The 15,641-nt window shown below is 41.1% G+C and overlaps 1 protein-coding gene across 1 annotated transcript in view; it reads left to right on the forward strand.

The window, feature by feature from the left end:
- The window catches only part of CSMD1 (CUB and Sushi multiple domains 1), a 2,090,842-nt gene that overhangs the window by 2,003,577 nt on the left and 71,624 nt on the right, over positions 1-15,641 (forward strand). The window contains exon 52 of the mRNA XM_003271406.4: positions 5,739-5,912. Within this exon, the coding sequence (XP_003271454.2) occupies positions 5,739-5,912 (174 nt within the window). The remainder of the gene's footprint in view (positions 1-5,738; positions 5,913-15,641) is intronic.

The raw sequence follows: 15,641 nt of genomic DNA on the forward strand, positions 1-15,641 counted from the left end.
AAAAATTAGGCCGGGCACGGTGGCTCACGCTTGTAATCCCAGCACTTTGGGAGGCCGAGGTGGGCGGATCACGAGGTCAGGAGATCGAGACCACGATGAAACCCCGTCTCTACTAAAAATACAAAAAAATTAGCCGGGCGTGGTGGCGGGCGCCTGTAGTCCCAGTTACTTGGAGAGGGTGAGGCAGGAGAATGGCGTGAACCCGGGAGGCGGAGCTTGCCGTGAGCCGAGATCGCGCCACTGCACTCCAGCCTGGGCGACAGAGCGAGACTCCGTCTCAAAAAAAAAAAAAAAAAAAAAAAAAAAATTAGCCGGGGGTGGTGGCGTGCGCCTGTAATCCCAGCTACTTGGGAGGCCGAGGCGGGAGATTCGCTTGAACCCGGGAGGTGGCGGTTGCAGTGAGCTGAGGTCACGCCACTGCAATGTAGCCTGGGCGACAGAGCAATACTCTGTCCCCAACACCCCCCCAAAAAAACTTAAAATGTAAACATTATTTTGTGGGATCTACAAGAAAAAAAAAATCAATAAACACATTACTTCATTGTTGCTGTAACACATTTTAATTTCGTGCTATGCTTAAATTACATTTATCTCTCACATTTCTTACTTTGCCAACACACACACACACACAACACACCATGAATTCTGGTAATAGTATAATTTACTATTAAATAAGTGTGTGATAAACCCCAGGAAATTAAAACGTAATTTAATTTCTTAATTAAAAGTAACGAACATGACACATTTTTGTAAGGCGAATTTTCCACACTGGTACCTTCTTCACGGAAGAATGACAGTGTCACTCTCTACGTTCTATTGGATCAGGACCAACAGAATCTTCAAGTGTAGCATCACCCAAGTCATTGGTGCGCAGGCATTTTCCTTTTTTTTGACTCCTCAGGGTTCATCTTAGAGTGGCCCTGCTCGTAAGATCTCCCAGAACGTAATCGTTTTCAGTTACTTATTTGCTTAGGAGCTGGAAATGTTAGAATTTCCCTTTCTGTTTGTCTAGTTAGCTCCGGATGAAGAGGGGAGCCTTGATCATCTACTAATCACATTCATAACAACTGTGAAATCAGCTGAGAAATTCACCACTTTTTGAAGGGTTTGTGCTATTCTAACTCCTATTTTATTGTGTCTATTTTAGTATGTCCCTAGAGAAAAACCCGGGTCTCTATGAGTGACTGGACAGGAGACCATAGTCTTACCCTTAAACAGTGAGCTCTGCAGTCCTGTCCTACAAGAAACAATAGAAAATTAAAATTTAATCTCTAGAGATGCCTACACACCTTCCTAGCACAAAGTCTTTATACAAGTAGAAGGCTCTTATTCTTTTCTTATTACATTCATTTATTCTTTGACTTAATGTACATATTTAAAAAGAAAAACATTTATCACAGAAATCTATGAATCACAAAAAATTATTTTTGTAATTTTAATTTTATAGACACACAGTGTCTCAGTGAACTACACTGGAATTTTGTAATAATGTAGATATTCAAAGAACATGGCCTAAATTCTGGGCTGTCTGTCTCTGGGCTGGTTTTTGAAGATCTCCTGTTTGTTACTAGAGGCAGGCCTGGATTGATCATTAAACTTATGGGAGCCTGTGTTTATCAGCAGATGTATTTCATCTGTATCCGAGGAAACCACAGAGTAGTCATTGTCATTTCATTCCATTGCTGGAGTGGACTTCGGACATCACTCAGGACTACCTACAGTTGAATTTTCTTGATAATATTCTCACAAGTAAATGCCCAGCTAACATCAAATAACTGCAGTGACAGCTCATTGCCCCAGAGACACCTGATTTCGTGTTTGAATATTTTCACTTTAAGCGAGGCTTCCTATGTGACTTATATCCAGTGATTGATGGCGGCTCTATCTCTCTAGGCCTAATAAAACAATTCCTGACTCTGATCTATACAAAGTGCCTTCGTGTATTTGCAAACAACCATTGTGAGTCCACTGAGCCTTTTATTCATGGTAAAGAGCCCCTCCCTGCTCACACATTCCCTTGCCAGCTGTTTATTCTTCATGGAGGTCTGCGTGTCCATTTGGCTTTTTTTTTTCAGCTAGAATGTATTTGAAAAGACCTACTTTTGAGTTTATGTTTATTTATCACTCTCACAAGTAATATTCATATTTCTGATGGGAGTGCTGTCCTTACAGGTATGAGAACTGATATGTCAAAATACAACTTTTTATAGTTGATATATTTCAACATGAATGTAATCATAGAATTGAAGGAAAGACAAAAAAGAGACTTTCCTGTGGAACAGAGGCTAGTTAGTGGCTTGGAATCCCCAGGGACAGTGAGAAAACACACTGTGGATGTGGGATTGCAGGCGCATTCCGGATGCTGTGGGATTGCAGGCGCGTTCCGGATGCTGTGGGATTGCAGGCGCGTTCCGGATGCTGTGGGATGCGGGCGTTCCGGATGCTGTGGGATGCGGGGCGTTCCGGATGCTGTGGGACTGCGGGTGCATTCCGGATGCTGTGGGACTGCGGGTGCATTCCGGATGCTGTGGGACTGCGGGTGCATTCCGATTCCGGATGCTGTGGGACTGCGGGTGCATTCCGGATGCTGTGGGACTGCGGGTGCATTCCGGATGCTGTGGGACTGCGGGTGCATTCCGGATGCTGTGGGACTGCGGGTGCATTCCGGATGCTGTGGGACTGCGGGTGCATTCCGGATGCTGTGGGATTGCGGGTGCATTCCGGATGCTGTGGGATTGCGGGTGCATCCTGGATGCTGTCAGCAAAGTGTCTTTTGTGTGCAAAGACTTGATCCCAGAGTTCAGAGGAAGCACTGCATACTGCGAGCATGGACACACTTTTAATGAAATGAAAAAAAAGGCAAACTTAAGAAATTCATTTTTAGAAACTTGAGAGGAAAAAGAACATAAAAATAAGGCTTTCCCTTCGGTGTATGACAAAGCCTATTTTTAGTAGTGCGGGGCTTCCCCCTTTCAATCAGGTGAGATTTCCGAGTTATTACTGCTATCTTTATTAATGCATTGAGTTTACTACCATACAAGGAAACTCTGGGTCTGAAATTCTGTTATTCAGCTACTGAAAAGCTAAAATTTTGCTCCATTACTTCTTCTTTACAATTGAGTAAATCTTGTTAGGGGACTTAAAAACTTAAAATAGTTTTGTCACCAGAATATTTTTAACAGAGGCTTCAAGAATAGAAACAGCTGTACGAGCAGAGGGAGGTGTTCTTGCTGCTCTACGATTGAAGGCGAAGGTGCGCTGAAACCTCCAAGAAGAATTTGACTCAGACCTCATTGTTATTTAACGTTTTTCTGACAAGCACGGAAGTTTCAAGACAAGATCCAATTATCTTAAATTGCTACAAATGGATCTTTAAATATCATAGTTCAAGGAAAAGTTCACAGTGTTTGGGAAAAGGCTTAATGAAAAGTTCACAACAAATTGTAAAAATCTAAATCCTTCTCAAATTCATTGACATTTGGTAGAGCAAACATATTAGCATATTACTAAATGCATATGATATGATACTGTAATAGTTTAGCAATCCCCAAAACCAATAAACCATGGAGGCTGTCTCAATAACAGTAATGTGCTGGTCATGATGGACTCTCGAGTTGGACCTCCCAATTTCTGGTAGAGCCCCCCCATAGAAAACACTGAGTCTGGCTGTGTCTGTCTGAACATTTGAAATAGAGCCTGGGTTGTGCTATCATAACATGGAGTAAAGACAGCTTAATTAAAGGTCTGGGGCTTCTGGGAAGGCCAAGGTGGGAGGATTTGCTTGAGCCCAGGAGTTCCAGGCAAGCCTGGACAACACAGTGAGATCCCCATCACTACAAAAATTAAATTAAAAAAATAAATAGCTGAGCGTGGTGGTGCCCATGCCCTAAGCTACTTGGGAGGCTGAGCAGAAGGATCTCTTGAACCCAGGAGGTCAGGGCTGCTGCTGGGAGCTACAATTGTACCACTGCACCCTAGCCTGAGCAACAGAGCAAGACTCTGTCTCCATAAACAACAACAAAAGGGCTGGTCTTAGTGGTGCATGCATCATTTTATTTTTCTACTTGAATTATCTCTAAAGATTTTTCTACTTTTGATTCAATTGACTAAATAGTTCCTGATATATAATTTCATTGTTAGTTAACCCTGATTAAGACTGCTTATGTGCAAGGGATGGCTTCTGTTTGAATCTAATGCACAAACCTATGCAGTAGGAGCTATTATCAACCCACAACAGGGCCCAGAGACTTAGAAAATTGGCCAGTGCTGCCTGGCTCGTGTCTGGCAGAACCAGGCCTGACCCTAGGTAGCTTGCAGCCAGAATCTGTGTTCTTCCTCACTGTGCTTTACTGCCTCTTATGGTTTACTGTAATAAGGAAGGACTCAATGTTTGTCACTGCAGGCTGCAGCGAAGCACCCTACACATCAGTGCTCACTACCGCTCTTAACACTTGCTTTGAATAGCTTTTCTAACACTTTCATTCTTACCTGTTTAGAACATATTTCAGCCTCTGATGATAGGTTGGGCTAGATAACCTTGTGAGTTCCTCCCTCCCCTGAGAGGCTATGATCTTCTGTGCTCAACTGTTTCTGAATCTGAAGAGCAGAGATTTCAGTGGTGTAGTAAGAATATACAATGAGGGTGACCATTAACTTATTTCCCAAACTGGAGTACTTTCATGGGTGAAAATGGACACGATCAATAACTGTGCTGGGACAGCAGGTGTAAACATGGGGCATAGGGTCACCCCGTTGACACCCACTTAAGGTCTAGTTTGCATGCACGTTTTAATTTTTGGAAAGCCTCCAAATGCCCTGTGTAGTCAGCATTCTTACAGAGCTCATGATCCCAACAAATTATACAAGTAACTAAAAGAGCAAATAAACTGAGCACTGCTATTGCAGTCTGAAGTCCTAGATGTGAATACCACACTACTTTGTCCCAGCTGATTGGCTTTGGTAAAGAAAAGTGGTATTCCTTATTTCCTGATAGGTTCATGAGGCTTCTAGTAATTACTACTATGTAATTCTTGGGATTGATATGGAAAGAAAGGTAGAGAGATAGACAGTTTATTTGATTGAAATGCTTCTGCATGTATACTTGGTATACTGTGTATTTTTTCAAGAATGGTTCAGCTATACCTGTCAGGATGAAAATAAAAATAACGTGAATGGGTCGAGGCACAGTGGCTCACGCCTGTAATCCCAGCACTTTGGGAGGCCAGGGTGGGTGGATCACTTGACGTCAGGAGTTTGCGATCAGTCTGGCCAACATGGCAAAACACTGTCTCTACTAAAAATACAAAAATTAGCAGGGCATGGTGGCAGGCGCCTATAATCATAGCTGCTCAGGAGGCTAAAGCAGGAGAATCGCTTGAACCCGGGAGGCAGAGGTAGCAGTGAGCCAGGATAGCGCCGCTGCACTCCAACCTGGTCGGCAGAGTAAGACTCCATCTCAACAACAACAACAAAAGTTAATGGGTAATTGGAGGAATATAGAATGTTTTGGAATCCACTTTAAGCTTTAGGTTTTTGTTTCAGGAGCAGAAAGATGGAAAATGAAGCTTCTTAAGTGACTGGTCCATCCAGCCCTAAGCAGACATCTCTCAACCATGTTCTTAGTGAGAATTAAGACTAAAAATAGTTTTGTTTTGTTTTGTTTTGTTTTTGTTTTTTTTTAAGCACAGGAGTAATCTGCATAACTGAATTGATGTTCACTTTATTTTTTTTCCTTCTAGTTATCTCGTGTGGAAGCCTTTCCTTTCCCCCAAATGGCAACAAGATTGGAACGCTGACAGTTTATGGGGCCACAGCTATATTTACGTGCAACACCGGCTACACACTTGTGGGATCTCATGTCAGAGAGTGCTTGGCAAATGGGCTCTGGAGCGGCACCGAAACTCGATGTCTGGGTAAATTTATCTATGTTCTGGCGCTTACTTAATTCAAATAAACCTTAGAAATAGATTACAGCTGTGTAACACACATGACTTCTTGCTATAATGCCTTAAATCCTACCTGGGGTGGAAATGCTGCACTTCCCAGTGTGATTTTTTCTTTGGGTGTCTACAGGGATTTGTTTTTAATCCAAGCAATAAATGAAAGTCATATATTGCCTTAAGTGCCATAAAGGCAATCTTGCCAGAGTGCTGAGAATATACCTGCACTCAAATGCCATCATGGTTTTAGGACACACAAAAATGAATTTCAAAAATATTGTTCATTTTATGTTTTTAAAAATTTAAAAATTATGTCAATGAATTGAAGTTATATTCATCCAAATTGACATAAATACAGTGAATTATTTAAAATGCTATATGTCTACAATAATTTGGTCTTCTTTTTTCAAAAAGTTAGAATATTCTGCATAATTTTAAAAAATGGATTGAAAAATATTTCCATTGGAAAATGCTTTGAATAATTGTATGACAAATCTTGAATAAGCAGTGTAAAGAACAACTATTACTAAACAGTGATCTTAGTAGGTCTGCTGGTCATTTGTAAAATACCTTACCTGGCTTTGGTTCTTCTGAACCTTCTCCACATTCTTCCTTTTTTTTTTCAATCTCTCAAAGCCATAGAAACTGAAGCTTTAAGCTTCTGAATCTGCGTTGACTAGGATCACTTCAGGAACTAAGCCAGGCCCAGCAAACTTCAAATAGCAAAACCTGTTCTTCTTTTCATTTGGGAGAATTTGAAGAAACAGGATGAAAGGAAGGTAGTAACCCTAGAGAAAAACCAACCACCAAAAGGAGGTTCTCACAGTTGTCTGTGAAACACTATCTACTTATTTTAAATCACTGCAGGACTCACATGAATGCTGCTTGGTTTCTCACACTCTTTCTCGCTCTCTCTAGTGTATTATTGAATGTATTTAGTGCATTATATATTATTGAACACAATTAATTATATATATGAGTATGTGCATATATGTCTGTCGTTGGGTGTCCTCATGACAGTTCTCAGTAGACGATGACATTTCCTTGGACTATGTATGCTTCTTCATGTAGAGAGTCACAAGTCCTTCTGAGAGCTTCCATGCATTCCTAAATATCCTTCTGAAATTGGCTATGGAGCAGCACTCTCCTTTAGGCAGCTTTGGTGTGGACGAGCTCTTCTGCCTGGAGCTTGGTCCTCTGAAGGAGCCCAGTTCCACTGGGAGGGAGCTAGGTGGTCCAAGACAGCTATGTCTGACAGTATGTACCGCATCTCTGTTAGTAATTGTAAACATGAAAATTAATAGCAACTTACACTTGATTGCTGCTCTACTGCTTACAAACATCCCTAATCTCATCGTTTTGGTCATTACCAATACAGGGTGCAGGAAAGGCCTTTATTGGTGCTTTGGGAGTTTAAGTGATGCATTCAGTTTACATAACTGTTAAATGATGGGTCAGCTTGGGGATTATTGATCCCTGATAAGCCTTTATCTATCTTGTGTTATTCTTGTGTCTGAAAGTTAGGGCTTTGGAGTAGAAAGGATGAGATAAATGTTGAATAGTTGGCTGCCTGGAGATGCCCCCAAACGTGCCTCAGTGCTATGCAATACATCTTACAAGCTTTTGAAAGATGATTCGCTCAGAAATGGGTCCATTTGCTCAGAGGAAAATAAGGAAGAAGAAAAATGCCTAGGTTATAATATATAAAACATTTGTGTTGCAGATATTGGATACAGCATATAAGGAATAATAAAATTGGAAGAGACATAGAGTATTTAAAGGGAAAAAAATAGAAAAAGATTAGAAATGACACGTACATGTGTACCTACTAATGGATAAACCATGGGTAATTCATTTAGCACAAACATTTTGAAAGTTAATAAATATAGTTTTTGCAGCTACCACTGTAACTGGAAGGGTTGAGATTCATAATGTGTGAAGCACGGTAATGAAGCATATCCCTTTACCAAAGACATCTTTTGCTGGGGAGTGACAGCATGTGGAACTCGGCAAGAACATATGTCCACAAGAAACCATAAAGTTGCACGTGAGACTCAGAGGAAAATAGGGATGAGTGAGTAAAAAGGTAGGAGAACAGAGATGATATTGCTTGAGTGGATTGTATGACTCTAAGATAGATGAAGGGAACAGAGGCTGCAACCCTAAATCTATACAAATATTTAATAGAGTAGCAAATGGATACGTCCATAATCCAAGTATCAACTAGGTGCCATATTTGGAGACAGTGGTTATAAATGATGATATTTATTGATGACTTAAAATGCACATGGCATTTGTGAGATTTATCTGATTAGAACGTACGGTAAGTGCTTATTCCTTCGACCTGCAGATAAGAAAGAAAGCATAGAGAAGTGAAGAATTTGCCCAACATCATAAAACCAAGAATACTATCATGCTAATTCAGACCGATAAGGAGGAGTGTGTTGTGTTAACTAGAAGTAAAATAAGCTCTGGAACCTGGATTAGTCCCATCTGGAGGCACATGCAAGGGGCAGGTGCAAGGGTCTTTGTGCCTTAGTACTGCCTGGCTAATTGTGTCCTTCATCCTGTACTGCCAGGATGCTGACACGCTCTCGCCTATCAGTCTTGCTATTGCTTTTCTTCCATCTCTTAACTTGTTATTTGAATTAACCCTTTCCCTGTTTCCATGGTTACGGCTCTTTTGAAAATCACTCTGGGTTTCCACCAAGTTAAATATCGTTGAGTAACCTTCAGGCTCATCTGGACCATGCCGAGGTAAAGAAGATAGTTGTAGTGGGAAAATGTCTGATACTAAAGAGGCAGTTGGTAAGGATATGTATATATATATATAATTTCACAAGACTCCATGTGAGTTTGGGTCCTTTTTTTTTGTTTAATATTGTTATGAGAGGGTATTCATAAGTACTATTCAGAAATGGTGTTTCTGAATCAAAAATATATATACATTTTCTGAAAACTGTGTCTATATAATCATTGCTTCAACTCTAAAAAAGATGACCCCTTGAGAAAACAAAACAACCCCCAAAACTATGACTTTAAAAAGCAAATCATCCAATCAGGGAAAAATGGGAAATTACCCAAATACACAGAGACAGCTATACCGGATTTTCTACAAGAAATTCAATTTTCAAGCTAAGCAACTGTGCCAGGACATGTTGAAGAGAATGAAATGCGTTTGTAAAGAGAGTGTCTTGAGGGACAAATCCACCACAAATTGGAAATGATGTGAAGGGTTAGGAACCCCAAGAAAGCTGCCTCAATTATGCTTGAAACAAGAACCAAATTCATTATTGAAGCTGGTATGAAAATGGATGCTTATTCAGTTCTGTTTTTTTTTTCTCATTAAGAAGCTTTTAAAAACTTTTTAATTTTAATTTTTATGGATACATATTAGGTGTTTATATTTGTGGGGCACATGAGATTTTTGATACACACATACGGTGTGTAATAAGCACATCATGAAGAAGCTTTATTATGGAATACAGAAGTTAGGAGTTTTTTATTTTTATTTTTATTTTTTTTGAGACAGGGTCTCACTGTGTTACCCAGGCTGGAGAGCAGTGGTGCAACAACAGCTCACGGCTACCTCGACCTCCTGGACTCAAGTGCTCCTGCCACCTCAGCCTCCCAAGTAGCTTGGACCACAGTGCACATCACCATGCCCAGCTAACTATTTACAATTTGTTTTGTAGGTACAGGGTCTTCCTAAATTGCCCAGGCTGGTCTCAAACTCCCGGGCTCAAGCAATCCTCCCGCCTTAGTCTCCCAAAGTGCTGGAATTATAGGCGGGACATTTTTAAAATCAGAAACTGGCACCCCCTGAAGATAAGGAGCTTATAAAAGAGAACTTCAGAGTTCTCAATGAAGTTGTGTCTCCTGCCCAGGAGCATTTCATCTGAATCAGCTGAGGGGTCTAAAACTCACACTGCTGAGTTGCTGGCAGTGTTCTTGGTGAGACGTTATGGAAAGGAAAGACCCTAGAGTGAAACTCATGTCCAGTGTGATTGTCTTGCTGAGAAGTTACGGAAAGGAAGGACCCCAGAGTGAAACTCATGTCCAGTGTGATTGTCTTGGTGAGAAGTTACGGAAAGGAAGTACCCCAGAGTGAAACTCATGTCCAGTGTGATTGTTCTCACAACAGGAAAAGCAGGAAAAGCAGCTAGCTGTCAAAACCCATAAACTGACTTGATGATGTATAGAGCAGATACCCAAGCATATTCTTCATAAGTAACTTTGGAAATGTATTTTCACGTAGAAGTAATACAGTTGCCAAGACACTATGTGAGTTTGGGTCCTTTTTTTTGTTTAATATTGTTATGAGATGGGTATTCATAAGTACTATTCAGAAATGGTGTTTCTGAATCAAAAATTTTTATTCCTATATTCGATTAGGGCATAGTTGAAAGAGTGAAAATAATATTGGATGATGGATTCAGGATCTCAAATTCTCATGATAGGGCAAACAATATAATAGAAATTAAGTAAAATTTTTCTCAGAGTAGAAATAAGATAATTTCAATGTATATGATGAGATGAAATTCTGAGTTCATAGTGTACAGGCAGAGAACTCAGGAGTTTGGGTAAGAGCAAGTTCATAAATGACAAGTGCTCCCATGCGATGCTCAGGCTGAGTCTTATTAATAAGGTTCCTCCCATCCTCTGTTTGCCCAGGAATCCCATATCCAGAATCATTACTTCAGTGTTTTAATAGTTTAATTGGGTTCTTGAGGAATTGCTATGCATCTGTGGTGATGGATCTGGGACCTATGATCTTTGCGGACTGTTTGGAATTTTTTTTTTTTTTCTGAGATGGAGTCTCACTCAGTTGCCCAGGCTGAGTGCAGTGGTGGGATCTCAGCTCACTGCAACCTCTGCCTCCTGGGTTCAAGCAATTCTCCTGCCTCAACCTCCCGAGTAGCTGGGATTACAGGCACCCACCACCACACCTGGCTAATTTTTTGCATTTTTAGTAGAGACGGAGTTTTACCATATTGGCCAGGCTGGTCTGGAACTCCTGACCTTGGGTGATCTGCCCGCCTCGGCCTCCCAAAGTGCTGGGATTACAGGCGTGAGGCACCATGCCAGGCTGGAAAATTTTTGATATTACTTTGACAGAGAGAAAAGTAAGGTAGTCATTCATAACTATTTTCAAATATTTAAAATGCTATCAGGTGAAAGATGGGAGAAACTAGTTGTGGGAAGTTGTTTTCCATATCAGTGCCAGCCCTGACTGATGGGTGGAATCAACATGAAGACCGTGCTGAGATCTATACATCTTAATCAGGAATATGTGGGTGGGAAAAAAGAAACAAACGTAAAATTAATTGCATATATCTGCCAAGACAAAGCCTAGGGTTGATGCAGACATCATATGTGCATATTTGTCTGTTCTCATGCTCTTAAGAAAGACATACCTGAGACTGGGTAATTTATAAAGGAAACGGGTTTAATGGATTCACTGTTCCACCTGGCTGGGGAGGCTTCACAGTCATGGTGGAAGGTAAAGGAGAAGCAAAGGCACATCTTACATGGTGGCAGGCAAGAGAGGGCATGCAGGGGAACTCCCCTTTATGAGACCGTGGGATCTTGTGAGACTTATTCACTACGACGAGAACAGAAACACCTGCCCCCATGATTCAATTATGTCTTCCTGTCGCCACACTTGACAAATGGGGATTATTACAATTTAACGTGAGATTTGGGTGGGGACACAGCCAAACCATATCAAACAGGCACTGTGTACAGAGAAAGAGAGCTTTTGGAATCAGTGTAAAAAATCCCCACATCCCCCTTCATTTGTGTATTTTTAAACAAGTGGATCTTCCCAAGAAGGCAACAAAGACTTTATGCAAAAGGCAGGGTCCACTTTGGTTCTTTAGATTAACTTTCCTTGGGCTGTATACCCTGGGTCCACTATGTTTTCCATCCTGGTGCAAGACTTTTTGACAAAATACTTTTTTTTCCAAATTGTGGCTGAGATATTTTGTGGTTTATTTTTGGGGCTTCTAGAAAGAATACTGTTTCCTGAGATTGTGCTTCAGTTTCATCGGCAACATGACTCATACTTCTGGCATGCTAGTTGTTTCCAGTGACTTCCAACAGGGGAGAATATGCTGGAATCCTTTTTGAGTATTGCAGCTGGAGTGGCCAAGCATGGGAATGGATGAGCGTGGACAGACTGAGTCTTGAGAACATCAACTGTAGGACAGCTGTATTTAAGGAAAGAAAAGATGATTTTCTACATCTAATATTCAAGAAGTCAATCCATGCTGTGTTTTAGGTCCCTAGTCTGGATTCTAAGAACCTTGCGAGAAAATGGAGTGTGCATGTAAATATCATTATAAATAGATTTTGAGCAAAGTAATGCACAGGTGCTTCAGAGTACACTATTATAAAATTTAGCCGACCTTCATCAACACCATCACTCCTGCATTATTACTGGGACCTCCCAGAGTTCTGCAAATTGCCAAGGACCTGCTCTAATTTACCAACTGTACTGTGTAATGCTACACCTCTCCCCAGGCCACAGAATTAAGCACTGAGAATGCTGACCTGGTGTCCAATCTCTCAGGCACCTGCTAATCCACCCAGGAAGTTTATAAGCTACATGATCCCTTAATTATTTTCTCCTGTTTATCTTCCCTGTGGTAGTTTGCTTAAACCAACAGAGAACACACAAACTAGAAAGAGGTTATAGTTTGTGGTCTGGGTTTCCTGTCGCAGAATCCCACATTCATATTTTGAAAACATTTGCATCATTTAGACTTTTCAGCACACAAGAACCCATCCTCTCCCCACTGTTACCTCTTCAATCTCTAGTATTCAAGATATTAGTGATAGATTGAGTTATTTCCCACATAAAGGACATTATCATTTTTTATTAGATTGTTTTGCTATTGTTTGAAATAAGTTTACATTTATTGTGCTATTATAACCATGACGAGATGAGTTGTTCTGTAAATACAATATAATGGTTATTTATATGGCTAAAATAGCTAGATGACATGATTCAAAATACTGTTTTTAGACTATAGTTGTTCGTAGTTCTTAGATAATCAAGTTTAAATATATTCTTCAATTGCCTTGTATTTTGGAAAGATCCACATAAAATATTTAATAAAACAATTGATTATGATAATGCTTATATCACAGCAGAAAGATAGTATTAGAGCAGACAGATTAGCACTGCCTCTCCTGACGCCCTCCCCCTCCCCCCACCATCTTTGCTATACCATCTTAAGTGTCAAATATGTTCTGTTTGTTAGTCAGGAAAACTCCCTATACCAGTCTTCGGATTTTCCAAATGTATTGTCAGTGGCTAGGGAATAAACAGCAAAAATCTCAGCGTTGGGTTTTTCTGTCATATTTCTGAATAGTATTTAATATTTTTCTTGTTCCTCAAGAACTATTGTGTGGCATTCAGAGGTTAATAAGATATGGTTCTTCTTTTATGAAATCTATACTCTAAGGAATAAATAAGGTAAATACCAAGTAGCATTAATAAAAAGTTGAAAATAGGCAGGGCGCGGTGGCTCACGCCTGTAATCCCAGCACTTTGGGAGGCCAAGGCGGGCAGATCAGGAGGTCAGGAGTTCAAGACCAGCCTGGCCAACACAGCGAAACCTCATCTCTACTAAAAATGCAGAAAATTAGCTGGACGTAATGGTGGGCACAAGTAATCCCAGCTACTTGGGAGGCTGAGGCAGCAGAATTGCATGAACCCAGGAGATGGAGGTTGCAGTGAGCGGAGATCATGCCATTACACTCCAGCCTGAGTGACAGAGCAAAATTTCATCTCAAAAAAAAAAAAAAAAAAAAAAAAGAAGTTGGGAATAGAATAATGGCAAAAGGAAGATATAGGCAAAGTACTTGAGAAATCCAGGTGAGAGTGGGAGCAACCTAGAGGCTGATAAAAGAGTAGATGTGGGGGAAGCCACCCTGATTCTGGGTGGAATTCCAGCAAGCAGGCATGGGGTAAAGCCAGTGCAGAAAGCAAGAGTGGCGAATGTGGTGGCAACAGCATAGATGCAGAGTACGGCCCAAGGAAGTCGGACTTGCCTGAAACAAGCATGAGAGCCTGGACTGGTAGGGCCACAAGGTGGTGGAAAAGATCTAAGTCTGACACCCACTCTAGGGCAGGCTTTGAGCTGAGTCCTGATGCACAGAGCATGGTGCTGCACTCAGAACTCACAGTCCAATAGGGGAAGTGCATAGGTACAAAAAATTAGAATGCCACCTGCTAAATCTAAAACAAAACACAGCAGAAAAGTAGGAGGCTGGGTGTTTTAAATAGGCAACACCAAAGATAGGCTGTCCTATTGTAGGAGAAACCTGAAGCAAGGGAGATCTTTGCATCTTGTATGAAGGGGCAGCTCTTCCTTTGGGGTTTGTGGAGGATGCGCACCTGCAGTGGATTTGGACTGAAGTTTGAGGGAGAGAAAGACGTGACACCGGCAGGCAAGACTGCAGGGGAAGCTTTAGGACAATGAGGCAGGATAGGCCCAGGGAAGAAGGTGGAAATGTATATTCAGGAACTGCATTGAGACAACGAACAGATGAAAGATTTCTGAAAGCCCCAAAGACAATCCAAATCATGGCCCTGGTTTGAGGTTTTCTTCAAACCAAATAGGTTTTAAAAAGCTGTCATTCACTAAGGTGTGTTAAGCAGGGATTTGATCAAATGGATTTGTGGCAGAGGACTCGGGCCCGTGTTTGATGCTGTCACAAACAGCACAGAGTGTTGTGTGCTCTGCAAGCCCAATACCTCCATGTTGGACGAATTCCACACACTCTGTGTGATACCATATGCATATCTATGCATGGGCTAAGTCGCTCAGCATTGCCCCCAGAAATTGCACTTGGAGGGATAAAAAAACCTCACTTATCAATATTCAAATGTGTTTCTTTAGCATATGCAGATCTAGAGACTTAAATATGTCCATTGATGTGTACTGTGAATAATAGTTTTTCCTGCTTATAAATGAATCTGATCCACCTGACCTTTTGTGACCATTTGTTAATACTCAAGAAAAGTTTGCAAATTGGCTTTGGAATCTACTGCCCAAATAACTCTGACTTTAGCCCAAAGACCGTGTTATTGCACAGAATGGATAGAATAAAGCATATTATATTCCCCTACGGCACATGATATTTGTAATGTATTTTACTTTCACCAATAAGTACCAATAATCACAAAGCAAATACTGAGGTTGAATATTTGGTTTATAGATTTTGTAAAAATGGATTCCTTTCTAATCCCCGGACCAATATTTATTATTTGTACTTCTACAAACCTGCACATTGAAGAGGTGCCCTTCAAGGAGGCCTCTCTAGGGGAAAAAGTGCATGTGTGGGAGCCCTGGTGAGAGGGGAGAGATCCTACAGCTCCAACGGAAGGAGCCAATTCCTCCCCACAGAATGCAGGGCTCCAGGTCTGTCCTCTGTCATGGGAGACATTATGGCAACATTCCCACTGGTATACGGGGTTTCTGCGGGAGAAGTGAAACAGTGGAACTCTATTACATTTCCAAATCAGGGAACCCATTTCCAAAATCACACAGGTCTACGTACTTATCACAGACTCTCACCTGCTGCACCTGCATTTGAGGTGTTCACTCTGCATGTGTTATGATGTTAAGGTAAATCGGCTAACGAGTTCCTCAGGTCTCTTTGAGGGTCCCCCTTGTGTCAGTCACTCAG

Source organism: Nomascus leucogenys, chromosome 4 (assembly GCF_006542625.1).
Source record: "Nomascus leucogenys isolate Asia chromosome 4, Asia_NLE_v1, whole genome shotgun sequence".
Classification (NCBI taxonomy): Eukaryota; Metazoa; Chordata; class Mammalia; order Primates; family Hylobatidae; genus Nomascus; species Nomascus leucogenys.